Source organism: Protomyctophum bolini (assembly GCF_963924005.1).
Source record: "Protomyctophum bolini genome assembly, chromosome: 14".
Classification (NCBI taxonomy): Eukaryota; Metazoa; Chordata; class Actinopteri; order Myctophiformes; family Myctophidae; genus Protomyctophum; species Protomyctophum bolini.
In genome coordinates this window covers 34,552,554-34,573,848 of record NC_137875.1, presented here as the reverse complement: position 1 = coordinate 34,573,848, position 21,295 = coordinate 34,552,554, and the positions used below count along the sequence as shown (strand labels likewise).

At 42.6% G+C, this 21,295-nt stretch overlaps 1 protein-coding gene across 3 annotated transcripts in view; it reads right to left on the bottom strand.

The window, feature by feature from the left end:
* vps8 (VPS8 subunit of CORVET complex) overlaps positions 1-21,295 on the bottom strand; it is an 80,007-nt gene that overhangs the window by 23,548 nt on the left and 35,164 nt on the right. For 2 of the 3 annotated variants that reach the window (XR_013965313.1, XM_080782544.1), the window contains exons 23-39: positions 20,052-20,103; positions 19,915-19,957; positions 19,589-19,661; positions 15,509-15,679; positions 14,746-14,817; positions 14,113-14,232; positions 13,692-13,748; positions 13,513-13,595; positions 13,294-13,378; positions 12,508-12,606; positions 11,309-11,398; positions 7,220-7,266; positions 6,359-6,503; positions 4,343-4,432; positions 4,016-4,222; positions 3,175-3,256; positions 1,250-1,332 (exon numbers count right to left, since the gene is read on the bottom strand). Coding sequence is in view for 2 of the 3 variants with exons in the window: in XM_080782544.1 (XP_080638670.1) it covers positions 1,250-1,332; positions 3,175-3,256; positions 4,016-4,222; positions 4,343-4,432; positions 6,359-6,503; positions 7,220-7,266; positions 11,309-11,398; positions 12,508-12,606; positions 13,294-13,378; positions 13,513-13,595; positions 13,692-13,748; positions 14,113-14,232; positions 14,746-14,817; positions 15,509-15,679; positions 19,589-19,661; positions 19,915-19,957; positions 20,052-20,103 (1,599 nt within the window). In the remaining variant the exon portion in view is untranslated. The remainder of the gene's footprint in view (positions 1-1,249; positions 1,333-3,174; positions 3,257-4,015; positions 4,223-4,342; positions 4,433-6,358; positions 6,504-7,219; positions 7,267-11,308; positions 11,399-12,507; positions 12,607-13,293; positions 13,379-13,512; positions 13,596-13,691; positions 13,749-14,112; positions 14,233-14,745; positions 14,818-15,508; positions 15,680-19,588; positions 19,662-19,914; positions 19,958-20,051; positions 20,104-21,295) is intronic. The other variant, XM_080782545.1, reaches the window with a different exon arrangement.

Here is a 21,295-nt window from a genome sequence, read left to right as displayed (position 1 = left end):
CCGGACGCGAGTCATAGTGGAATAGCCTGAAAACACCCGGCACCCAAGCACCACCACTTTTGTCCACCAGATGGCACTCAGTGTTTTAATATGTCAAATGTTACCATGGAAATAGAGCATAGAAGGCCACACAACCCTAAATATTATTATGGAATGAAGTGCATCTATATGCCTCAGAATCACTTATATACCAGTAGTGTACATCCCAGATTATTTAGCTACTCAGCTTGTTCAGATTGCTGCAAACAGTGTTACTAAAGCCATGATAACAAAACTGCTTTGCCTGTCAATGTGGCTGATTAAAATAAACTTCCCAAGTCACACAACTCTAGTCTGGCATGGCCAGACTAATATCACTGAGGGCATGTTTTGTGTGTGTGTGTGTGTGTGTGTGTGTGTGTGTGTGTGCGTACGTCTGTACGTACGTCTGTAATCCACGTAACTCGAGAACCGTTCGCCCCACCGAATTGAAATTTGACACACACGTTCCACCCCAGGGTGTGCAGTGCCCGGTGTCGAGTCGGTCAGACCCACGGTTGTCCAGAACCGCCCCAAAAAAGACTCTTCCCGGGCTCTGGACAGGGTCCCTGCCCAGTGTCCATATATGGAGCTGGCCTGCTCTGACATCTGCATAGACTCCATTTTTAGGCATGCCTGACAAAGAACTCCATATATGGGCATAAAAGGGACACAGACATAATATATGGGTGGGGCATTAATTTCAAACTTGCATCGTTCCAAGTAGGTCAGTGCCACTCTAGTTATAGTAAAATGGAGGGACTGGTTTGGAGAAGGGCCTCACTTCTCGTCATCTTGCCTTGCCCTAACATAAACTCTCCTCTCCCATCTATGCTTTCTCACCCCCCCCCCCCCCCCCCCCCCCAGATGGCTGTCTTGTGATGCTATTTATTACTCTTTTTTACGCGAATTTAGAAGTGCATTCACGTGTCTAAGTCTAACTCACCAACTCTCTCTGAACCCTGTAGGGCTTTAAGTGAGAAGTGAGAAATGTGTGTGTACTGTGTACAGTATATGTCCTTACTTTGTACGGAAGACATAATTAATGAATAATAATGTGCACACGTTCGGAGAGGCAGAGATACAGAGGCACATGGAGGGGGCAGGGTAATCAAGGAAGCACACACCAGCAAACACAAACGCCCACGCACGTTGACTCCAGGACACATGTAAGAACTGTACATTATGTGCACAAAAACCCACGTGCAACACACACATACACTTGCATTACCTGCAATATTCGCTGGATGATAGCAGGGAGAGGGATGAAGCTGCTCATACTGTTGAGAACCTTCATAGTCAACTCCTTCAAAGCTGACACACACACACACACACACACACACACACACACACACACACACACACACACACACACACACACACACACACACACACACACACACACACACACACACACACACACACACACACACACACACACACACACACACACACACACACACACACACACACACACACTTAGCATCGTGCCACACTGGAGAACTCCATTCACTTCCATTGTTTGCAACTAACTGTTACTGTTTGTAACTTATAAACATATTGGGTGCCTTTGTAGCATTTCTGTTTGGCGATTTGGAGTGCTGCTCCAGCTAAAGAGATGGTTTGTTTGAGCATAAGCTATGTCTCAAAAATGTGATAGTTTGGTAGGAACATACCATAAGTGGCCACATCTTTAGCTGCGTAAGCACATTTAGATCATACTGTGTGTGATAGAAAAGCATAAGGATGTGCACGAATAGTCAACTAGTCTATTAGCGGTTATATATATATATATATATATATATATACAGGGCTGCACATAAGCGGTGTGCCAGTGCTCATGCGTCGTCAACATTCATTATGCGCTGTCAATCAAGCGCCGGGAAGCGCTTCTGCGTACCAACAGCATTATTATGGCCAGAACACTAGTAAATTCTGTGGCGAGAGCCACTCAAAGTAGCTACTACTGGCCAATCACAACGTCTTGCACAAGTGCACTGGCCATTGTGGCTAATCACAGCGCGTCCTTACTCAAACGAGGGAGGATTCCATGCTGCTCACTGCTGGGAGGACACGAGGATAGAGAAAACCTGACACAAATGGTTCGGCTTCTCCGTTTCAGATGTGGAGCGAACTTTTACTAAAGTAAAAGTTGTAAAAGGGCATGCTTTGCACTCTTCCCATTCGCCGCTGTGCTTGTGTTTGTTTTCCGGGTGCAGGAGCAAGTTGCTCGTGTGCGATGCCGTCTCTCACAGCCTAGTCACCGGCCACGGTACAGGTTTTAGTTCCGACATAGTGGAGTGGGAGGAGTGCAAAGCATTGCGGACTGGCACTGCTGCTGCACAACATGAAGCTTATCAACATGACAACACCGTGTCCCGACATACTGTCCCTTATTATCGTAAAGTCGGGTAGTGTACACTGTTTATTTTGCACCGAGGAGCCATGTGTGTCTGACTGTCTGACTCTGTGTCGACTGTGTACATCGCCTCGGCTAAAAACAAAAGGGAAGCCTGACGTATGCTTCGCCGTACGACGTGTCGTATGTTAAACAAATAGCTGATCTGCAAGCTCACAACGTATCGCCTCTGCAACACGTTGTGAGCTAGTATATATATATTTTTTAAAGTATCTAAATATTGCTTTGATGCTCATATTATCCTTAGGAACTTAGGAAGTATTAAGAAGTTTGTATTAGAATATGCATATAGGGCAGGAATACACATGGACCTATAGCTTTTTTAAATAATGGGATTAATCTAGAGTTGCAATACTCTCCATTGACTCCCCAGTCCCCACTTATCCAATAAATATCGTTTTGCTATAAGTTATTCATGCATCCCTCTTTTATCCATCCGGCGAGACGGGTCGCCGCATTTTAGGAGCACCAAGTAACTCCTCCAGGTGCTCCTCTGAGTACTAGACCAAAAACGTTGTGTGCAGCCCTGTATATATATTATATAATGGTTTAAGCGGCGCTGCCCCTATACTAATCGTTTACTAAATATTTGTCATTTAGGCTATTAATTAAAATGTAAAAAAATACATATATATTTTGTATTAGACATTTACACATAACATAAAAAAGTCCAACACAGGGCCGCAAGATAGTGTGTGTGTGTGTGTGTGTGTGTGTGAGAAAGTCCTTGCATTTACCTTCTGATGTTTGTTTGGCATTTGGTCCCTTTAGTAGTTTCTGAGGATCCATCATGGCCTCTAACAGAGGAAACCAGAGAACCTGCCCAGAGGAGAGGTGTGGAGGACAGGACAGGAGAGGAGAATGGAGGAGAAAGAGGAGAGGAGAGTAGGAACAGAGTGCATTCTGGGATGGATTGCCCCAATAACATGAACGCGCTGGCCGTTGACTATCATTGCGCCGTTTGCACGCGTTCACGTACAGTATGAAACATTCGTTCACGTGTCATGGGCGCAATAACATGAACGTGCGCAATGATAGTCAACGGACCAACGCTGCAATGACAAATTCGGTCACTATGTCCAGGGTTTCCTCCGGGTGCCGTCTCTATTAATATATACTCTAAGCTGTAGACTTGTTATGTGCTACTTCCTGTCAAGACATTATTTGCAGGTGATTTTTTTCCTAAGTATTGGAGTTTGGAAGCACTCGTTTTTAATAAAGCAACCTCCTGCTGCCTTTTTCAACCTCTGAGCAAGTGCACAGCAGCGGCCAGGTCGGGGGTTAAGTGACTTGTGCTTGAGGCCAATCAGAGGCAGGCGGAGCGTTACCATGTCTATGCTCGGACGTAGAAAAGATATACGCGTGCTTGAGGGCATCTTGATGGTACTCATTCAGGAACAGCCGCTTCCCCACTGTGAGTTTCTGACGTGCCGTTGGGATTGAAAGACTGACACAGATTTAGATGGCTTTTTGCACCTCCAGGCATCTGTGTCATCATTCTGTGAGTAGTACACTACATTACTCTTTCTGCCTTACTCAGTCAACCTGACACGCACACACGCACACAATGTTCTTTACCTCTCTCTGTTGCTGGTTGAGATTCTGGGAACTTCGAAGGCACAGGGCGATGATGTCATTCAGTGAGTCCTCTACTCTTGACAAAGATGACTCACTCTTCCTCTCCTCCTCCTCTTCCTCCTCCTCCTCCTCTTCTCTCATGCCCTCGCCTCCGTCTTCTCCTCCCTGGCTCTCAGCCGTGAGCAGAGTCAGCTTCTCATTCAGTGTCTGGAGAGAGAGAGAGAGAGAGAGAGAGAGAGGAGGGACATGATTTGGAAATGAAAGTAAAATGTGTACAGCACAGTACAGTGTGTGTGTGTGTGTGTGTGTGTGTGTTGTTCTCTCTACCTTGAGCAGTACAGTGAAGGCTCCGTGTGCATCACCTTTCCGCTCCAGCAGATAGGCTGTAGCCTCACTGTGGTGATGCTGCTGCGTTATCTATGGGGAGGACACATGTCCAGAAGTAAGGACAGACACACAGAGAGAAAGAGGGGGAGACAGACAGACAGACAGACAGAGAGAGATAGAGACTGTACTGTAGGTGATTAGTTAGAAGATGCTGACTAGACTCTGACTTCGACATGTAAGCCAAATGCATTACGAAATACTGAATGTCATAACATTGTGATTCATGGGAATGTTCTGACTATTCCATTACTGTAGTGTAAATGTGATCACTACAATACAAATGTCGAGGTGGTGTTCATTGTCTGACGTTGACGGTTGGTCTGGCTACTGCAGTAACATTTTGGTGCAGTTGTGTACATACATTTACAATTTATTCCATTAGTTTTACTTTTGTGTCACCCAATATCAAATGGATTTGAATGGTTCATGGAAAATCTCTCATTACAAAGTTCTTGTAGCGTACGACTGTAAGTTAATACAATCATAAAATAATGCTTGGCACTGTAGGCCAGCGGTCCCCAAAGTGGAGATGATTAGCTTAATTATTTTCACATTATTCAAATGTGAATGTTTTTGGGGGGCACAGCCTGAAAAGTTTGGGAACCCCTGTGGTGTAAGCAATCATCTTCATAAGAAATTAAATTAAACACAATTTGTAGTTATACAGAGACTGAGACACACAAGAGCAGATAAAATAAAATAAAAACAACAAAAGCTGTGAGAGCATGCATGCACAACTGATCCATCCCTCATGAAGTTGCATTTGACCCAATCAGGCCCAGTGACCTAAAATGAGTTTGACACCCCTGACCAAGAGTGACTGGACTTTTACTCTGGAGGAATTACAGAAGAACCCTGTTCATGTGAACCTCACTAATATGAATTTACTGGTCAACTGAGTCTGCTTGTTCCATTTATTCCATTTGATCAACACTCACTTCCTTGTTTCCGAGGCGACTCGTTGCGCTCCAAGGAGCCAACTTGGAATACTTTCATTATAAGCAAGGAAACACTTTTGGGTCAATTTATACATTTTGTATTAAGTAGCCATGTAATAAGCGGGATAATGTATGGCTGGGTGGTCATTGTTAGATTAATCACCCTGTCGGTGATTTATCTATCAACAATGACCACCCAGCCATACATTATCCCTTACTTAATGGCGTTTAATGCAATCAAATAGGACGTTTCTGTTTGGATGTATGGGCTGTCAAGGCCAGAAAGTAGTTTTTTGCAACTCAGTGGGCGTTCCCGCATAACTTCCGGGTATGATGATGTTGTCACACGCATACCCTCTATACCGGGACAATGTTTATATGCAGTATGTGTTATTCAGTATGTATCCCGATATGACACATTTGCCGATATGACACACGTGACCAAAATGTCACAAGATAAAGCCAAATGAATCCTACAAACATGGGCTCTGAGAGTGGCAGGGGCTAGCATTCATTTCACTGACATTTTTCATGTCCTCCCTATAGTCTACTGTCACAGTATGTAGTATGTGTGTAGTATGTGGGGTAGGAATAGCACAATACAAAGACATCCCTCTACTAAATCTCTGTCTCTCACAGGCATAACTCGGACAGCGTCGGAACAATGGTCTCAAACCTAGCACGTGCGCGTCTCATAAGATCCCCGGAGGTGTAATCCGCCAAATCATGGCATTTCAATCAGACCAACGGTTTCAGAGAATCAGAAAAAACACAAACATCTGTATCGGTCTGACCGCCGGTCTGAGGAGGAGGTGTTATGGGGATTTTATGCATTGGCTTACCGGATTGGTCAACCCAAACAGTCTGCTTCAAGGATTAAGTGCTTTGATGGATTTTACGCATGCACGCGCAGTCGCGCACGCACACGCACACACACACGCACACACACGCACACACACACACACACACACACACACACACACACACACACACACACACTCGCTCTCTCTCTCTATACCTGTAAGGTCTCCTCCAGTCTGTACTGCTGAGAGCTTTGGAGGAAGTCCAGAAGCTGCAGGGGGGCGAAGCGACAGAGTAATCCCACATGCAGCTCATGGAGATCGGGCTCCAGAGTCAGGATGGCCCCTGGATGACTGCCTTCACTGGAGGACACCAATCAATGTGCTTAATATCCTCAAAATCACACATCCAACAAGCTTTGAACTGAGCAAAATGGAGCTTTCGTTCCAGAGGTAATGGCCAAATGGCCAAAATGAGTGTCATTGTATTGCAAATGAAAGAGAGAGATACCCCTGAACTACAGTATGTTGGTGCATTGTTCTTTTGTACTTCCCAATATTTTTTTCCACGCACATCTTGTTAAATCTTAATGTAACCCAATTGTGCCAGTCTATAACTTTCAAATGCCGGTAGCCATTGTGAAATAAGCATCAGAAAGTTTAGTTTTCAACCTTGCCAACCTCAGAAGGCTTGTCTCTGTGTGATTGCATTCAGCAAACACAATTGTAGATATCTGTTCAATAAATCTTAATTAGTTCCTATGACAATTCATATTTAGTTGAGGACAGCCCTGGTTTAGATATTTTTTTCTCTTTTTTTTTCAACAATGTATTTATTGATTTTCCTTTTTCCCCCACACAAATGACAATACAAATATACAAAAAAACAACAATCAACATTACAAGACAATTACTCATAAAGAAAGCAAAACAACAATAACCCCAAAAAAACAGCACTACTCCTCTTTCCTGGTTTAGATTTTGAACAAGGCTATAGTGTTTTCCTTTAGCTAAAGATACACTGGGAGTCGTGGGTCAGTGGACTGATCACAACCAGAGGCGCGTGCACACACACGTACCTTGTTTCCAGAAGGCAACCGAGGAACTGGAAAACCAAGTGGTCATTCTGGATGGAGGGAGAGGGAGAGAAAGAAAAGTAGAAAACACATGAGATTAAATGTAACAAGCACTGAATTACCATTTGACTGATGGCCTTAATATAGACAGACAAGTCAGTGGACATCAGCTGAGCTTTTCCACCAAGGCACCGTGACCAGCTCAATCTTGACACGCTCCAACAAATCAGCATTTTACGGTGCGTAAGAGAGAACACAGATCTACCAAATGAAGTATCTTCTGTCAGAGGATAATGAATCCACGGCCTGTTGAACATTTCCAACTTGGAAAAGAAAGTTTGAAGGGACAGACTTCTAAGCACCTTTCAGAGCCCTGTAGTGTAGACCCAGTGGTAGTCATTTACAATCAAGCAGAAACAATATGAGAAAGTACTGTACAGCAAAGGTTACTGTTACTCAATGTTGACAGTTTAATTGAAACCAAATGGTTATTTTTATTTAGATGATTTGAAGAGCAGTTGGCAGGGGTTGTCCTTTAGTTTAAATGACCTCATTAAATATAACAACAATTTCCCATTGAAATATAAAGTTCCCAGTGCATATATGAAACACTAATATTACATTTACACTTGTGTAAATGTTCACAAATGCATTCTCAACTACAGATGTGTAATGCTAGCAAAAGCTCTGACAATAAATTCAAATCACTCTGATCCAATTAGATTTCTGAGGGTGATAAGATCAATCCACACACACACGATGGCTGGTTCTTCGCTCGCAAAGATCATAGGAGTTCAGAGTTTGGGGTCCTTTTTGCTTTTCTCTGAGGCAGGCACGTTGATGTCCATTATAATAAGCCGATTAAGTCGACCGACAGATACGTCATGACATTCGCTGTTTGTTTTCATGCAGCTCCGAAAATTGTAACCAAATCAAATGGATGAATCCTCCAGCTCCTCAGAATTTAATTAGGTGACTCTCTAAGCATAATTTCCTGACTTTCTATTTAAGGGACATTCAAGCTCATGTGCCTACTCTATGTTAGAGTAAGTTACATGAAACAACATGAAACACTGGATTGCATAAACATCACTTAACCGTTTCAGTTCATAGGACGCATGAGGCCGTCATAAGGATTAGAAAAAATTAGTGCCTTCGACGTCTGTGTACGTCCTAGCGCACCCTCGCGCAATGGAATGACAATTAAATCGCATGTTTTCACCTCGTCCTCGATGAATAAAAGTCATCTATGATCACGCAGTCACACGGTTGAGTCCGCAAAGGTTGGATGCGTTTCTGTGTGTGCATGCATGCACTCTTTTTCACTTTAACCCATTTTGGGCGGGAACCCCTTTTGATGTTAGCACTATGTTATGCTTTAGCTATTGAAAAATAGCAGATCTACAAGCTCATAGGGCGCCACCGAGTGGCGCGCTACGAGCTTGTAGGTCTGCTTTTTTTTTTATCGAAGAACGACTAACATAGAAACATAGCTTTTTCAGAAAACTGTCAGGATGTAGAAGACATTTTTTTAATCTGATCTCAGGTTAACTAACGGAGAAACAATCTTTGTTCACTATTGCGCTGCAGTAATCATCTGATCCCTGGTAAGCATGTCACAGCAGATCATTTCTAGCAGCCCAATTAGCCCCTGCCCATACAAACAAAGAACGACGATTGTTGTGTATTAGCTTGTCTGGCACCTTGAGCAACTAACTGCAGAATGGTTGTTGGAGCGAGAGACAAGCACCACAATACGACGACGATTGCCAAAAAAAATGGGAACAGTGTTACCAGTGCCGAAAAATAATTAAATATAAATAAATAGACCAGTCATCTCCCAATAGTGAGGGCATTCACACCCAAATGTTAATGTTGGATATAATTAACACATAGAAAATGAATAAATCTCATCAGTTCAATGAGTTGTTGGACATTTGGATGGATGCATGGAAACACACACATGCATACCTCACTCCTCAAGAGATCTGGGAACTTGTTTCCAATTAGCACCAATCACACTGTCCTCAGAAAGTATCAGGACATTGATTACACAGAATGGGAGAAACACACAACATCTTTAAATATAGAGATTTCTATAATCCATTTTGTAACCTAGTGTTCCTGGAATCTAATATTAACCCAGATTAAGACCTGAGGCAGATTCTACAAAAGCTTTCAAAGTCAGCAGTTCTTCTCACACTTTAAAGATGTTTCTAAAATGTTCAAAAATAGTACACAATACAAGCTTGTATCTCTGCTATTTTTGAATAGCCAACGGAAAAATCTAAAATGACAGATACTTTCTCGGTTTTAATGGGTTAAGGATTAGATTATGCTTCTCCTATCAAGTCTGCAGCGACCAACAAATTAGATTTTGCATTTCATGTCCGTGAGCATGTTCTTTATTTCCTTCTTGTTTCATTTAATGTTTTGCTTTTTACTCAGACCAGACCGTGTAGAGAGACAGGAAATTGAGTGAGAGATGATTGCAAGTATCTTGGTTTATTTATGAAATGGGTTGCAGGACCATTGGCTTTGTGGGTGACAGTCCAGATGGAGATGCAAAATTTATATATATATAGAGCACCGAAGTCTGACGTCACTTTCAGTAGAGGGCGCCAGTACACAGGTTCATGTATTTTTTTATTTGCATTGAAATCCCCATAGGGGGATTTTCATATAAGAACTGTGTTTGAAAAATAAACCGATCATCCCAGCCTTTCTGTCAGGGGGGTGGCTGTGCATCGTTAATGATGTGCATTCATATTTGATACGGCCAATTTCTGGAGAAAATGGAATTAATTTGGCCGCAAAAGCCCTGAAACTACATATGAAAGCAATGTCGCTGCTAATATACGTCACGCCCAGCTGTCAACACATTGCGTTCCTGAGATTCCTCGTTGACGTAAGCTCAGCTGGCGGTGACTCGACTCGTACAAACCACAAAACATTAAATATTTAAAAAAAAACATGTCTTTCATTTTGTGCGACGGGCAGCTGCAGCCACCCCGCATACGCAGAAATGTAGTCTCTGGGTTGTTTGACTCGTTTCTAGCGCTTATTGTGTTACTGTGGTATATTTGTACATTTCCACCTTCAGTCGATGCTTCATATCCATATGAGTGAAAAGGCCGGGATGATCGGTTTATTTTTCAAACACAGTTCTTATTTGAAGAGATCTGGGGATTTCAATGAAAAAAAAAAGTACACAAACCTGTGGACCGGCGCCCTCTACTGACAGTGACGTCAGACGGCGCTCTATTATATTAACTTCACTTAACCTTTTTATCAAATGCCACTTCCTCCATTACATTGTCTTCTCTCTGAAATGTTACGAGCCTACCAGCGCTGAAAATAATTCAGGTCAACCTTTTGTGTTCAGTTCCTGACACACAGCAAGCGTCTGACACATCAAAACGTTATTTAAAAAAAAAAAACATCTGCAGCCACACAAGGTGTCAATTGGATGTGTCAAAAACGGCATCGACACCTGGCACTGACCATCTGAAATGGCAAAAGATGACCTCTTATTTTTGGATTGTGTGTCTGTGCGACAATGTTAAAGGTAGGGTAAGTGATTTTATTTGGTTAATCTGAGTATTAAACAGTATGTTCTGATAGTATGAAGTATGAAATGAATTTTCAGGTCAGGATACCAATTTTATCCAATCAGGATAGAGAACTCAACTCAGACAGATTAAACAAGTGAAATTGGAAGTGACGATGTTAATGTTGTATACCTTCTGCAATGCGAACATGGTGCTCCATAAATTGGAATTGATGACAGAAAGAAATGACACAATTGTTACTGGAACACTATAAAAATGAAACTGATACATGGGTACTTTTTCCAGATTGGCAGAAATATTGTCACCTACTGATTACACTTACCCTATACCTATTGTGAATGTAATATAATGTGAATTAATGGAAACATTGAAAGTATACCAAAACCTGAATTATCTGATTCTTTCCCTCTCTGCTGTGGTTCTTCAATATACACAGCCACATTAAGACGAATAAAGCTCAACTGTTGATAATGTAATTTGACAGAAAAGTAATAACAAGTAGACTTCTCCATAACCTCACCTGTAGCTGGGAGATGATTGGTCGCACTTCCTCAGGGAAATGACACGCCACGAGGTCAGCTGACTTGCTTGGGTCAAGGGTCACCAACTCCTGAAATGATGAAAAAATAAAGTGTGTGTGTGACATGTGTGTGTGTGTGTGTGTGTGTGTGTGTGTGTGTGCGTGTGTGCGTGCGTGCGTGCGTGCGTGCGTGTTGCGACTGTAGGTCGCAGTTTACTATGAAAACCAGCATTTCCCGTCAGTCGTTCGGTCGGTCACACCTCCATATATGGTCACGCCATGTGACACGTCACGCAACCATACTGTATATTATGGCCGTCTCCAAATATGAAGATCACGACACTGACGTCATCAAACCCTGGGTAGCCAATACCATACATGTGGAAGACTGGATCATCACCATTCATATATGGAGCCGGCCAGCAACTCTACATCTGACCTCAAACCTCAAACCTCAGATCTCCATAGATGGAGCTGACCTGTTCTGACCTTCTATATGTTGATCCCCCCCCACCTGTCCTTCCTCTTCGCTGGCTCCCTTTTGACTGATACCTGTCCATTCCAACTCTAGACGGGCTCGCCCCAAAGTTATTAGTGCAGCCACGCCCGGCAGCCTGGGCCCTCATCAAACCCTGTACACTCCAAAGACGCTGCCCCCACTGCCATCCCCACGGTGCTGACCTGTTCTGACATTCCATATGTTGATCTGACCTCATCAAAACCCTGTACACTCAAGACACACTAAATAAAACACAAAAAGCAACAAAATGCCCTTTTTTTAAAAACGTATGTTGATACGTGGGTTCAGTGGGTTAAAGCACTTTGAATGCGTACAGTATTCTTATTATGATACACACACGTATATTGTTCTCTAATGAATCTCCTCTTCCGTTGGCTGTGACACTTGCTGTGGGCTGTGATCAACTGTTCGACCTCCCTTTGAAGTCGCAGCGCATTCTTTCTTCTTCAAAGAGTTGATCTGAACCAAAGCGGTTCAGATTAAAAAAAAATGCTCATGGAGTACATATATTTATAGACAGAGCCTTGCAGTTACATGCAGTATTGTACAAAATCCAACTTTGAATTAGTTCATAAGCCTTTTATGAAAGTTGTATTATGTGTGTGTGATGTGTGTGTGGTGTGATGTGTGTGTGTGTGTGTGTGTGTGTGTGTGTGTGTATGTGTGTGTGTTCACCGACCTGTATGTGTTGCAGGGCTTTAACCCAGACAGTATTCTTCTCCTCTGTGCTGTATCCAGGCATGGACAGCAGGTTGTGAATATAGCTGAAGATCTCATCCTGGCACGCACACGCACACGCACACACACACACACACACACACACACACACACACACACACACACACACACACACACACACACACACACAATTAAAAACAATTTGCGTCTCCCCCTTGCCAGATTAGTCCTTGTATTGTTGTCAATTCCCAGATCCAGTGTATTCAGGTCCCATGTCACTATCTTCTATAGCCGGTCCCTATAGGCATAGGCATAGCACGGTTTTCTGGTGCCACTAAATCATTATTTTTGGCATTTGAACATTGGAACATAATTCTGTTTGGCCTTTTAGGCTTTATAATCAAAGATCGCACAAGGCAGATATAATAATGTTAATTTTGTACTTTCACTTTGTGATGAGTTGTAAGCTTGTAGACCAGCTATTTCTGGAAAATGTATGAACATTTTTCAACGTGGAAAAGATTATGACGATTAATGCAAAAATAATTACGATACGCACTACAGAGGATTCAGAACTCTCGGCTCACTCGGAGACACGTAGGGACTTTGAATACTGAACCACTGTGTGTGTGTGTGTGTGTGTGTGTGTGTGTGTGTGTGTGCGAACGAGCGTGTTTGTGTGTGTGCACAAGCATGTGCGCGCGTGAGTGTGTGTGCACGTGCGTGCGTGTGCCTGCGTGCGTGCGCCTGTGTGTGTGCGTGCGCGTGTGTGTGTTGGAGAGGTCACCTTTCTGAGAGGGTCTCTGAGGTAGCAGTCAATGATCTTGTCAAACAGATGTTTCTTCTCATAGAGGAACTCACATATCTGGTAGCTAGAGGGAGAGTAAAGCTCACTTTAAACAGTACTGTGTACAATACTGATCCACAAATGAACACATTACAGTACACAGTAAAAGAGCAAGACAGGTCTTTCCAATGGGTTGTGTCCGTTACATGATCTACTCACAATTCTGCCTTCTCTGCCAGAACCAATAGCCTTCCTTCATCAAATTGGACGGCGCCCCCAACTTGAAGAAGCTCCAGCAGCACCTAGCCAATCACATCAAAGATCACATTACCTAACTTAGCCAATCATCTTCAGAGATCAGACGTCATCTGGTGCAGGTGTGCGTGTTCTTCACCAACCTGCTGTCTCTCAGTGTGTCTCGAGTCATCATCAGGACTACAAAGGAACTCCAGAACCTAAACCACCAATCAGAAGGGGGGCTGAGTGGAAGTGCACGTGGAATACTCGTATGCCATCATTTAAAAATGCCTTGAAATACCATCTCCCGAAAACACAGAGAATCGGTGCGTCCTCCTCAGACCCGAGTTCAGACAAATACAGACCTTTGTTTTTTTTCTGCACCACACACACTCTCATATGAGACAGTAGACAGACACACAGGTCAAATATGAGACGACTTCCAAAGTTACGCCCGGGACAGACTGACAGACAGAGATATTAGCCCTCTGGCAAAATGTCAATCATGGCTCTTGTGATCAGTCACAAGAGCAAAGTAAAGAACACGAGTAAAGTCCATTTTAAAACTAATGACACTGTTACCTGGTCAAAGAGTTTCCTGTTGACAAACAGTGTGTTGTCTGGCTTGGCCATCTGACGGGCCAGGAAGGTAAAAAGCCCGCCCACCTGGGAGGGGGTGAAGTCAGAGTTGTCCACCATCACCTGGGTAAGAATACAAGATAAAGGCACATATTAGTTAACCTGAACCTTGGAGAGGGAGGGGCATACAGTAAATACAATACACACATTTCCAAAAGACCAAGGGTGATATAACACAGTGATTCTACAACATTTTAGCCCAAGAACCAAATTTGCCCAGGACCAAAACTAGTGAAAATGGCAGATATACAAGCTCACAGCACGTCGCGTAGATCTGCTAGTTTCACTACTTCTTAAACTTTTATACAAATGTATTTTTGTAAATCATTTTCTTTCATTCATGAAATATGACACATTTAATTGATGAAAAATAGTTTTTCAAAAGTGCTCTGCGACTCAAACATGGGTCGATATAGGAGATATAATGGATTAGATATTCCAGCAAATATCCTTGTTCATATTTACAAAACAAACAAGCAAAAATAGTGCCATTCAAAGGATACGGCCATCAAGTGAATATTGTGCAGTACATCACACCATACAGTCTAGGTGAGCAACCCAAATATTGGGTCTTACCTGTAGTAAAATGTCTACTATTCTCTGCTGATATTCCAGAGCCTGCTTGTCATTCTTAAAGTCTTCAAATGTCTACGGGGGATGAAGGGAGAGGCAGAGTGAATTGAGTGAACAAATCAAGTTCAAGCGTGAAACAAATCAACAAAATAAAGAAATTAATTGCAAGTGTGTTTGACATATGGAATGATGTTGAAAATCTATTCTGTCTGTGTAGATTTTGAAGATTTGTCTGGAAGCAACATCTGTTAGCCAGCTTGTATCTGCTCATGTCAAGATGCTGTTATTATCATTCAGCAGGTAGAATTTTGGCAAACATCAGGCTGTTGACAAACTGGATGTCGTCTAACAAATCACAAAATTAATACGGGAGAAACACATTTATCAGGTTCACTAACATTCAAAGCAAATGAACTATTCCTTTCTTAAACCGCTTTGACGTGTGAGAAATGAAAATCCTTTGCACAAGAACTTTAACAAATGTATCAAAAAAATACCTGAGAATTCAATCTCATTTGAATAAATTGAATCAAATGTAGTATATTTTCAACTAGATTTGAATGAATGGACAGTCAATTGGCACTTGACACTAACTAACGTCACTGTGATTTAAGCTACACCCATCCAGTTGTCAAAGCCCTGAAAGCATTGGACTGCTCGACGGCTGACAAAATCAAATACGTTCCTGGGCCAATGGGCGGACGGGCTGATTGGATGTTTGGTTTGATTGGCGGGTCCGGCAGGCCTATGGAATGCAAGGTTCTACCTGTGTGCTGTGTTGTACTTCCTGGTTGGAGTCTGAGATGTTGCCTACCAGGGCGAGAACATTGAGGAACTCCCTGGTGTCAAAGTGGAGCAGTGTGCGGATGAAGGGGAACACTTCCTCCTCACCGTCACCAGACTCTGTCGAGTGGAGGCGAATCAGGAACTCAAACACCTGGTGCATGGAAAGCGCACGTGTGCATACACGCACATGCACAGTGACGCACAAGCACACACAGGCGAAACAGGCATCAGAAGATACATAAATAAACAAAACTAACTAATACAAATTTGCACAAAAACTGGTTCTTCAACTGATACTACCCATTATGGATTATGGTCCCCTTAAATTATCCAATCCTTATCCTTATCCAATGATTTTTGTAATCCATTTTTTTTCACCCAGTGTCAAGTGTCTAGAGAGCTACACTCTCTCTACCAACCTGGGGAGAGTAACAGACTGACCTCATGCTTCCTTCTATGCATGAGGAGTCCAAGCCGCTTTTCACATGACAGGGGGGAGTGTCCCCAGTAGCACGTAGCACGTGGAAGGAACATGTTCCAACCACTTCCTTTGCCCTCCATCAGATGCCCTACTGGCCGGGGGGGGGAGGCAGTATACCACTATACTACTGCATGTATTTTTGTGTGGGTACCTACCCTATGCTGATGTAGTCTAAATCTAACCTTCTTGACCTGAGATCAGATTCTAAAAATGTCTTCTACATCCTGACAGTTTCCTGAAAAAGCTATGTTTCTGTGTCAATCGTTCTTCAATTTTTCAAAAAAAGCAGACCTACAAGCTTGTAGCGCGCCACTCGCTATGAGCTTGTAGATCTGCTATTTTTCAATAGCTAAAGCATAACATAATGCTAACACCAAAAGGGGTTCCCTTGGCTGTCCATATACGACTCATAATTGCACCATGCCTTAACTTGCCATGTCACTCAGTAAGACGACAGCAGCACTGGTTATTTATTTTAATTATCCACAGTATCTCAAACGGTACTATGTGGATCATTTCACTTCTAGACATCAACTGAGACATTGTGCACAGGTTTTCTTTGATGTTCCAACGGTATCTAAATCCTCCAAAAAAAGGCTCCTTCTGACTTCTGATAAGTTATATTTTCAATTGTTTAAAACTTTGAATCAGTACCTGTTCATGTAACTATCAGTATCGTATAGTAACAGATTCATATATGTGCTTTGTGTATTGTTCTGTGTATATTGACTAGAGATATCAGGGGAAAACTAGGTGATAGGGATATGAAAAAGCGGTGCAACATAGGGCTTTCACTTCTAGTGATTTTGACTAGTTGCCTAGTCAACTAGTACCAATATAAGGTCGACTAGTGGATTTACTAGTCGACTAGTTCAATAGAGTGTCTGCGCGTGACATCATCATCAAACCCGGAAGTTATGCAGGAACGCCTACTGAATACTTTCTGGCCTTGACAAGTTGACAGCCCACGCATTCCAAAAAGAAAAGTCCTATCTGATTGCATTAACCCATTCTGACCTGAGATCAGATTCATACGAGGTTTCCACTGGACACACACTGGTCTGATGAACCCATTCTGACCTGAGATCAGATTCTAAAAATGTCAGTCGTTCTTCGAATTTTTCAAAAATAGCAGACCTACAAGCTCGTATCGCGCCACTCGGTGGCGCGATATGAGCTTGTAGATCTGCTATTTTTCAATAGGTAAAGCATAACATGATGCTAACACCAAAATGGGTGCCCGGTCAGAATGGGTTAAACAACATTAAACAATGTTAAACTCACTTTGCCTGTTGCTTTGCCACTTGATTTGCCACTCGATAGCAGATCTACAAGCTCATAGCGCACCACCGAGTGGCGCGCTACGAGCTTGTAGGTATGCTATTTTTGACTATCACTGACATAGAAACATGCCCTACCCTCTATAGTCGACTCGTCGGAAAACTAGTCTAATTTGATTTACAGTACATGACATGTTGCAGGTGGGCTTTCATCCCAGAGAACAAAGCTATCACTTTGCTCTCCTGAGCTTCAACAAGCATGAAACCAGATTGATGTCTATAACCACGTGACGCATGGGCAGGCTTTCCCTTCCTGTTTCAATACGCCATCCCCAGAGGCTCCTCCTGTCACTAATGCTTAACATGAGAGTCTGCAAAGCTTTACTGTACATCTCAGTTGTGCTGCATAGGTTTAGGTTTAAGTATGGATACAGTGGTTCTCAACCTATTTCATATCAATATATATACAATATATAGATATTTATTCTGCATTTGATGAGATTTAGCCACTCAGACCCAAAACATAGAAATGTTGTTATCGTTGAGAGATAACAGCCACAAAAATAACAATTCTTCTACATTCTCTGCTTCTTGTAAAGTAAGTAATGCAGATCTTTAACAATCATTTTACTCTTGAGAGCGTAAAATGAGAGGTTTCATTTTACACTCTCAGTTAAAGATCTTTAACGGTCCATTTGGTTACCAACTCCATCACTTAGCTGGGGACCACCTGGAACCCCCTCAAGGACCACTAAAACCACTGTATTAAATAGCATGTTCCTGCTACAATCTGTCCAATCTGTCCAAATCTCTCAATTCCTTTCTGCCCTACTGTACTACTAAACAGACCACAGGCGACTATCCCACTGTGGCCCGCCTGTTGCCATGGTGACCACATACTGTACATTGCCCGACCTCTGACACCCGAGGGTAGTTGCCATGGCGTTTCATGGATGAGATGAGACAATGACAATAGGGGGACATTATGTTCCATTCTTTGTGATCCAACATCACCTTTTGTCTATCACTGAGAATTACGCATCTAGATCAGCATTTTTCAGCCCAAGGACTCCCTACCTGAGAAAGAGATGAAGCAAGCACCTTGGCTATATATACGGATTCACGTTGATGTATATCTTCTGACATTTAAGAATTAAAACTCAATACTTTGTGAATCTGACCTCTGGCTCTGCACTTCGTTTGCTCTTTCTTCGCTGTACACCAAACCAAACCTCCTCGGTGAAAATAGCCGATCTAAAAAATTAACCCTTTTACAGTGTACTCTACCACGTGCCATGACCAATACGGAAAGTGTAAACCTTTCCCCTTTTCCACTCCTCTGGTGTCTGTTAGTCCCTATACTGACACAATAGTCAAAAGTAATAATGCGACACAAAGAACTAATAGATTTACCACAAAGAGCGATGAAAGATTTTACATTTTAAGTTTATGGATATCTTCAAACAGTCAAAACTGCCATGCCATGTGGAGCTGATGCTGCAAAAAACTCCACATCAAAAGCTCAAGTGGTGAAGCTTCTCCCGTGCACAGAATGGGACCGTATCAGATATGCATGTTTCTTTCAAAGCCAGCCTCATATTCATGGCAATAGAAAAGCAACTGAACGCCCCATCCATCTTATCTCCTTACTTTCTCTTTCACAAAACACACAAATCCACCCTTCTGTTCAAATTCACAGAAAAGGAAAAAAAAACCATGTCACGTTCACTTTGGTAAACGCAGAGACATCTTCTCGCAGTGAGGTCACAGTCAGTGGCTCAGTGTTCTGTTCAGGCAGCGCCGGTCCACTCCGTTCCGCCATCCCTTTGTCAGTGGAGATCAGCATGACCCGCTCACTCTGTGTAACTGTGTTCATTAGGAAAAGTTCTTCTCACTCTCTCCTTTCTGCGGGGGGTAGGTATGGGGAAGGTGGGTCTGTGTATGTGTGCGTGCGTGTGCGTGCGTGTGCGTGTGTGTGTACTGCTGCATAGGATACTCTTAACTAACTCAGAATGATATAGCTGTCTGCGCTCATTCACTTGCTCAAAAATATAGGTGTGTGACTGTGTGACAGTGCAAACCATTGCACTAAAGGACAGTATCGGAGGCTGATAATGAGATACAGTATACTGTACTAGTTTCTCAACACTGAACTAAACCAATCGGTTAAATGATGTACATCACAAAAATAAGCGTATATCACAAACCTACTGTACAGTTTTATCACTTCACCCAAGGTTGCGCTCTCTGTCTTTCTCCCCGTCTCACACACACACGCATGCAAACACAGTACACCCACCTGGTTCTTGACTTGAGGTACCAAGTCTTCAGGGATGTCCCCTAATGGATAGGCTCTGCCAGCCAAACAGCAACTAGGGAGAGAGACCATTACACTTACAAGACTTTCTTATCCGGAGCGACTTACAGGTGCAAAATTAGAGTAAGCAGAGTAAGCACGAATCCTAGGCAAGGATGTATCTTTTCTGAATATTAAATATGTGAAACGTGATGCATCACATGCCCTTTATATGAATTCTACAGAACAGCAAAATAACTTCAACCTCTTAATGTCTTAATGGCTGAAGGTGTGTGTGTGTGTGTGTGTGTGTGTGTGTGTGTGGTTACCTTATATACACCAACAGCTTGTTCCCCATTGTCACCTGCTCATCTGTCCAAAGATAGTTAAAACAAAATTACAACTCCTCTAAAAACTATTTAATTGTTAAAGTGTCTCTTATTGGGAAATGTAGTGTCTAGCATACCTGTCAGGGCCCTCCCCTCTCTAAGTGGTGGACCAATGACTGCAAAGAGTTTCTGGAAAATATGGTGATGAAACGGGGTTGGTTATTACAGAATGGTAATACTGTTATTGTACAGTAAGACTTGAATTTATGCTATGAATCTTGCCCAATTAACCCATTTTGGCCTGAGATCAGATTCTAAAAATGTCTGTTTGACAGTTTTCTGAAAAAGCTATTCAAAAGCTTTCAAAAATAGCAAATCTACAAGCTCGTAGCGCGCCACTTGGTGGCGCGCTATGAGCTATGAGCTATGTCTATAAGTGTGAACCAATGAATGTGCAGATGTTCATGAGAACTGGTGAGGAAAACGCAGAAAATATTATATTTGAAGAGCTCATGGTCAAGGTCACAATCGAACCCATGGCCAATAGGTCATTATCTCAGGAGTAGAACAAGAGATATTAGTGTGGGCAGGGTTTGCACTCCAACGGCATTTACTAAATCAATGTTTTGTGATCAATATTTGTATGAATTATGTAATTTTAAAAACTAAGACATTAACATATTGTATAAATGTTTTACTTTGACCAGCCTTTTCTGTTTCTGCCACTGCACTATACGAGGTAGGTAGGTAGGCAGTGGTACTAGGTATATAGGCTTTTTATGGCTCGTAGATTGGCTTTTATGGCTTGTCAACTCTGGTTGTGTAGCCTCGGTAGCCAGGCTGTTTAATTGTACTGGCGTGTGTCTGTCAACCCTTGCGATGTGTGTCGACAACCTGGGTTGATACAAAGTGCTCCCCAGTGTCCTGACGGTGCTAACAGGCAGAAAACCATCAAGTGGACATGCGGTACAGTAGGTATGCTCTTGTTTAGCACATCCTCCATGCATCCAGTTTCAACATTTCACTGCCTTTATTTTCTCTCTGCTCAAAAAGAAACATTGTTGGAATCCTTTTTTTCACAGTCCCATGAATGCATACGCAAGTGTGTGCTCGAGTACGACATGTTTCACAGCATCCTTTCAAACCCCACACACGTCTTCTTCGATCCCTTCCTTTTCATCTCTATTGAACAGTCTGCTTAAAGCAGGACCAAATAAGAGAGAAGTCAGAGGCAGTCCTTTAATCTTTTCCTTCAGCATGCAAAACCAAAGGTCACGTCAATACAAACGGATAGAAAACAAAGTTTCTATGTTGTCAATTTTGACTGCCCTTCTCAGTTCAATTGCAATTAGTTTTCCAGTAGGGCAAGTTCTTATGGGGT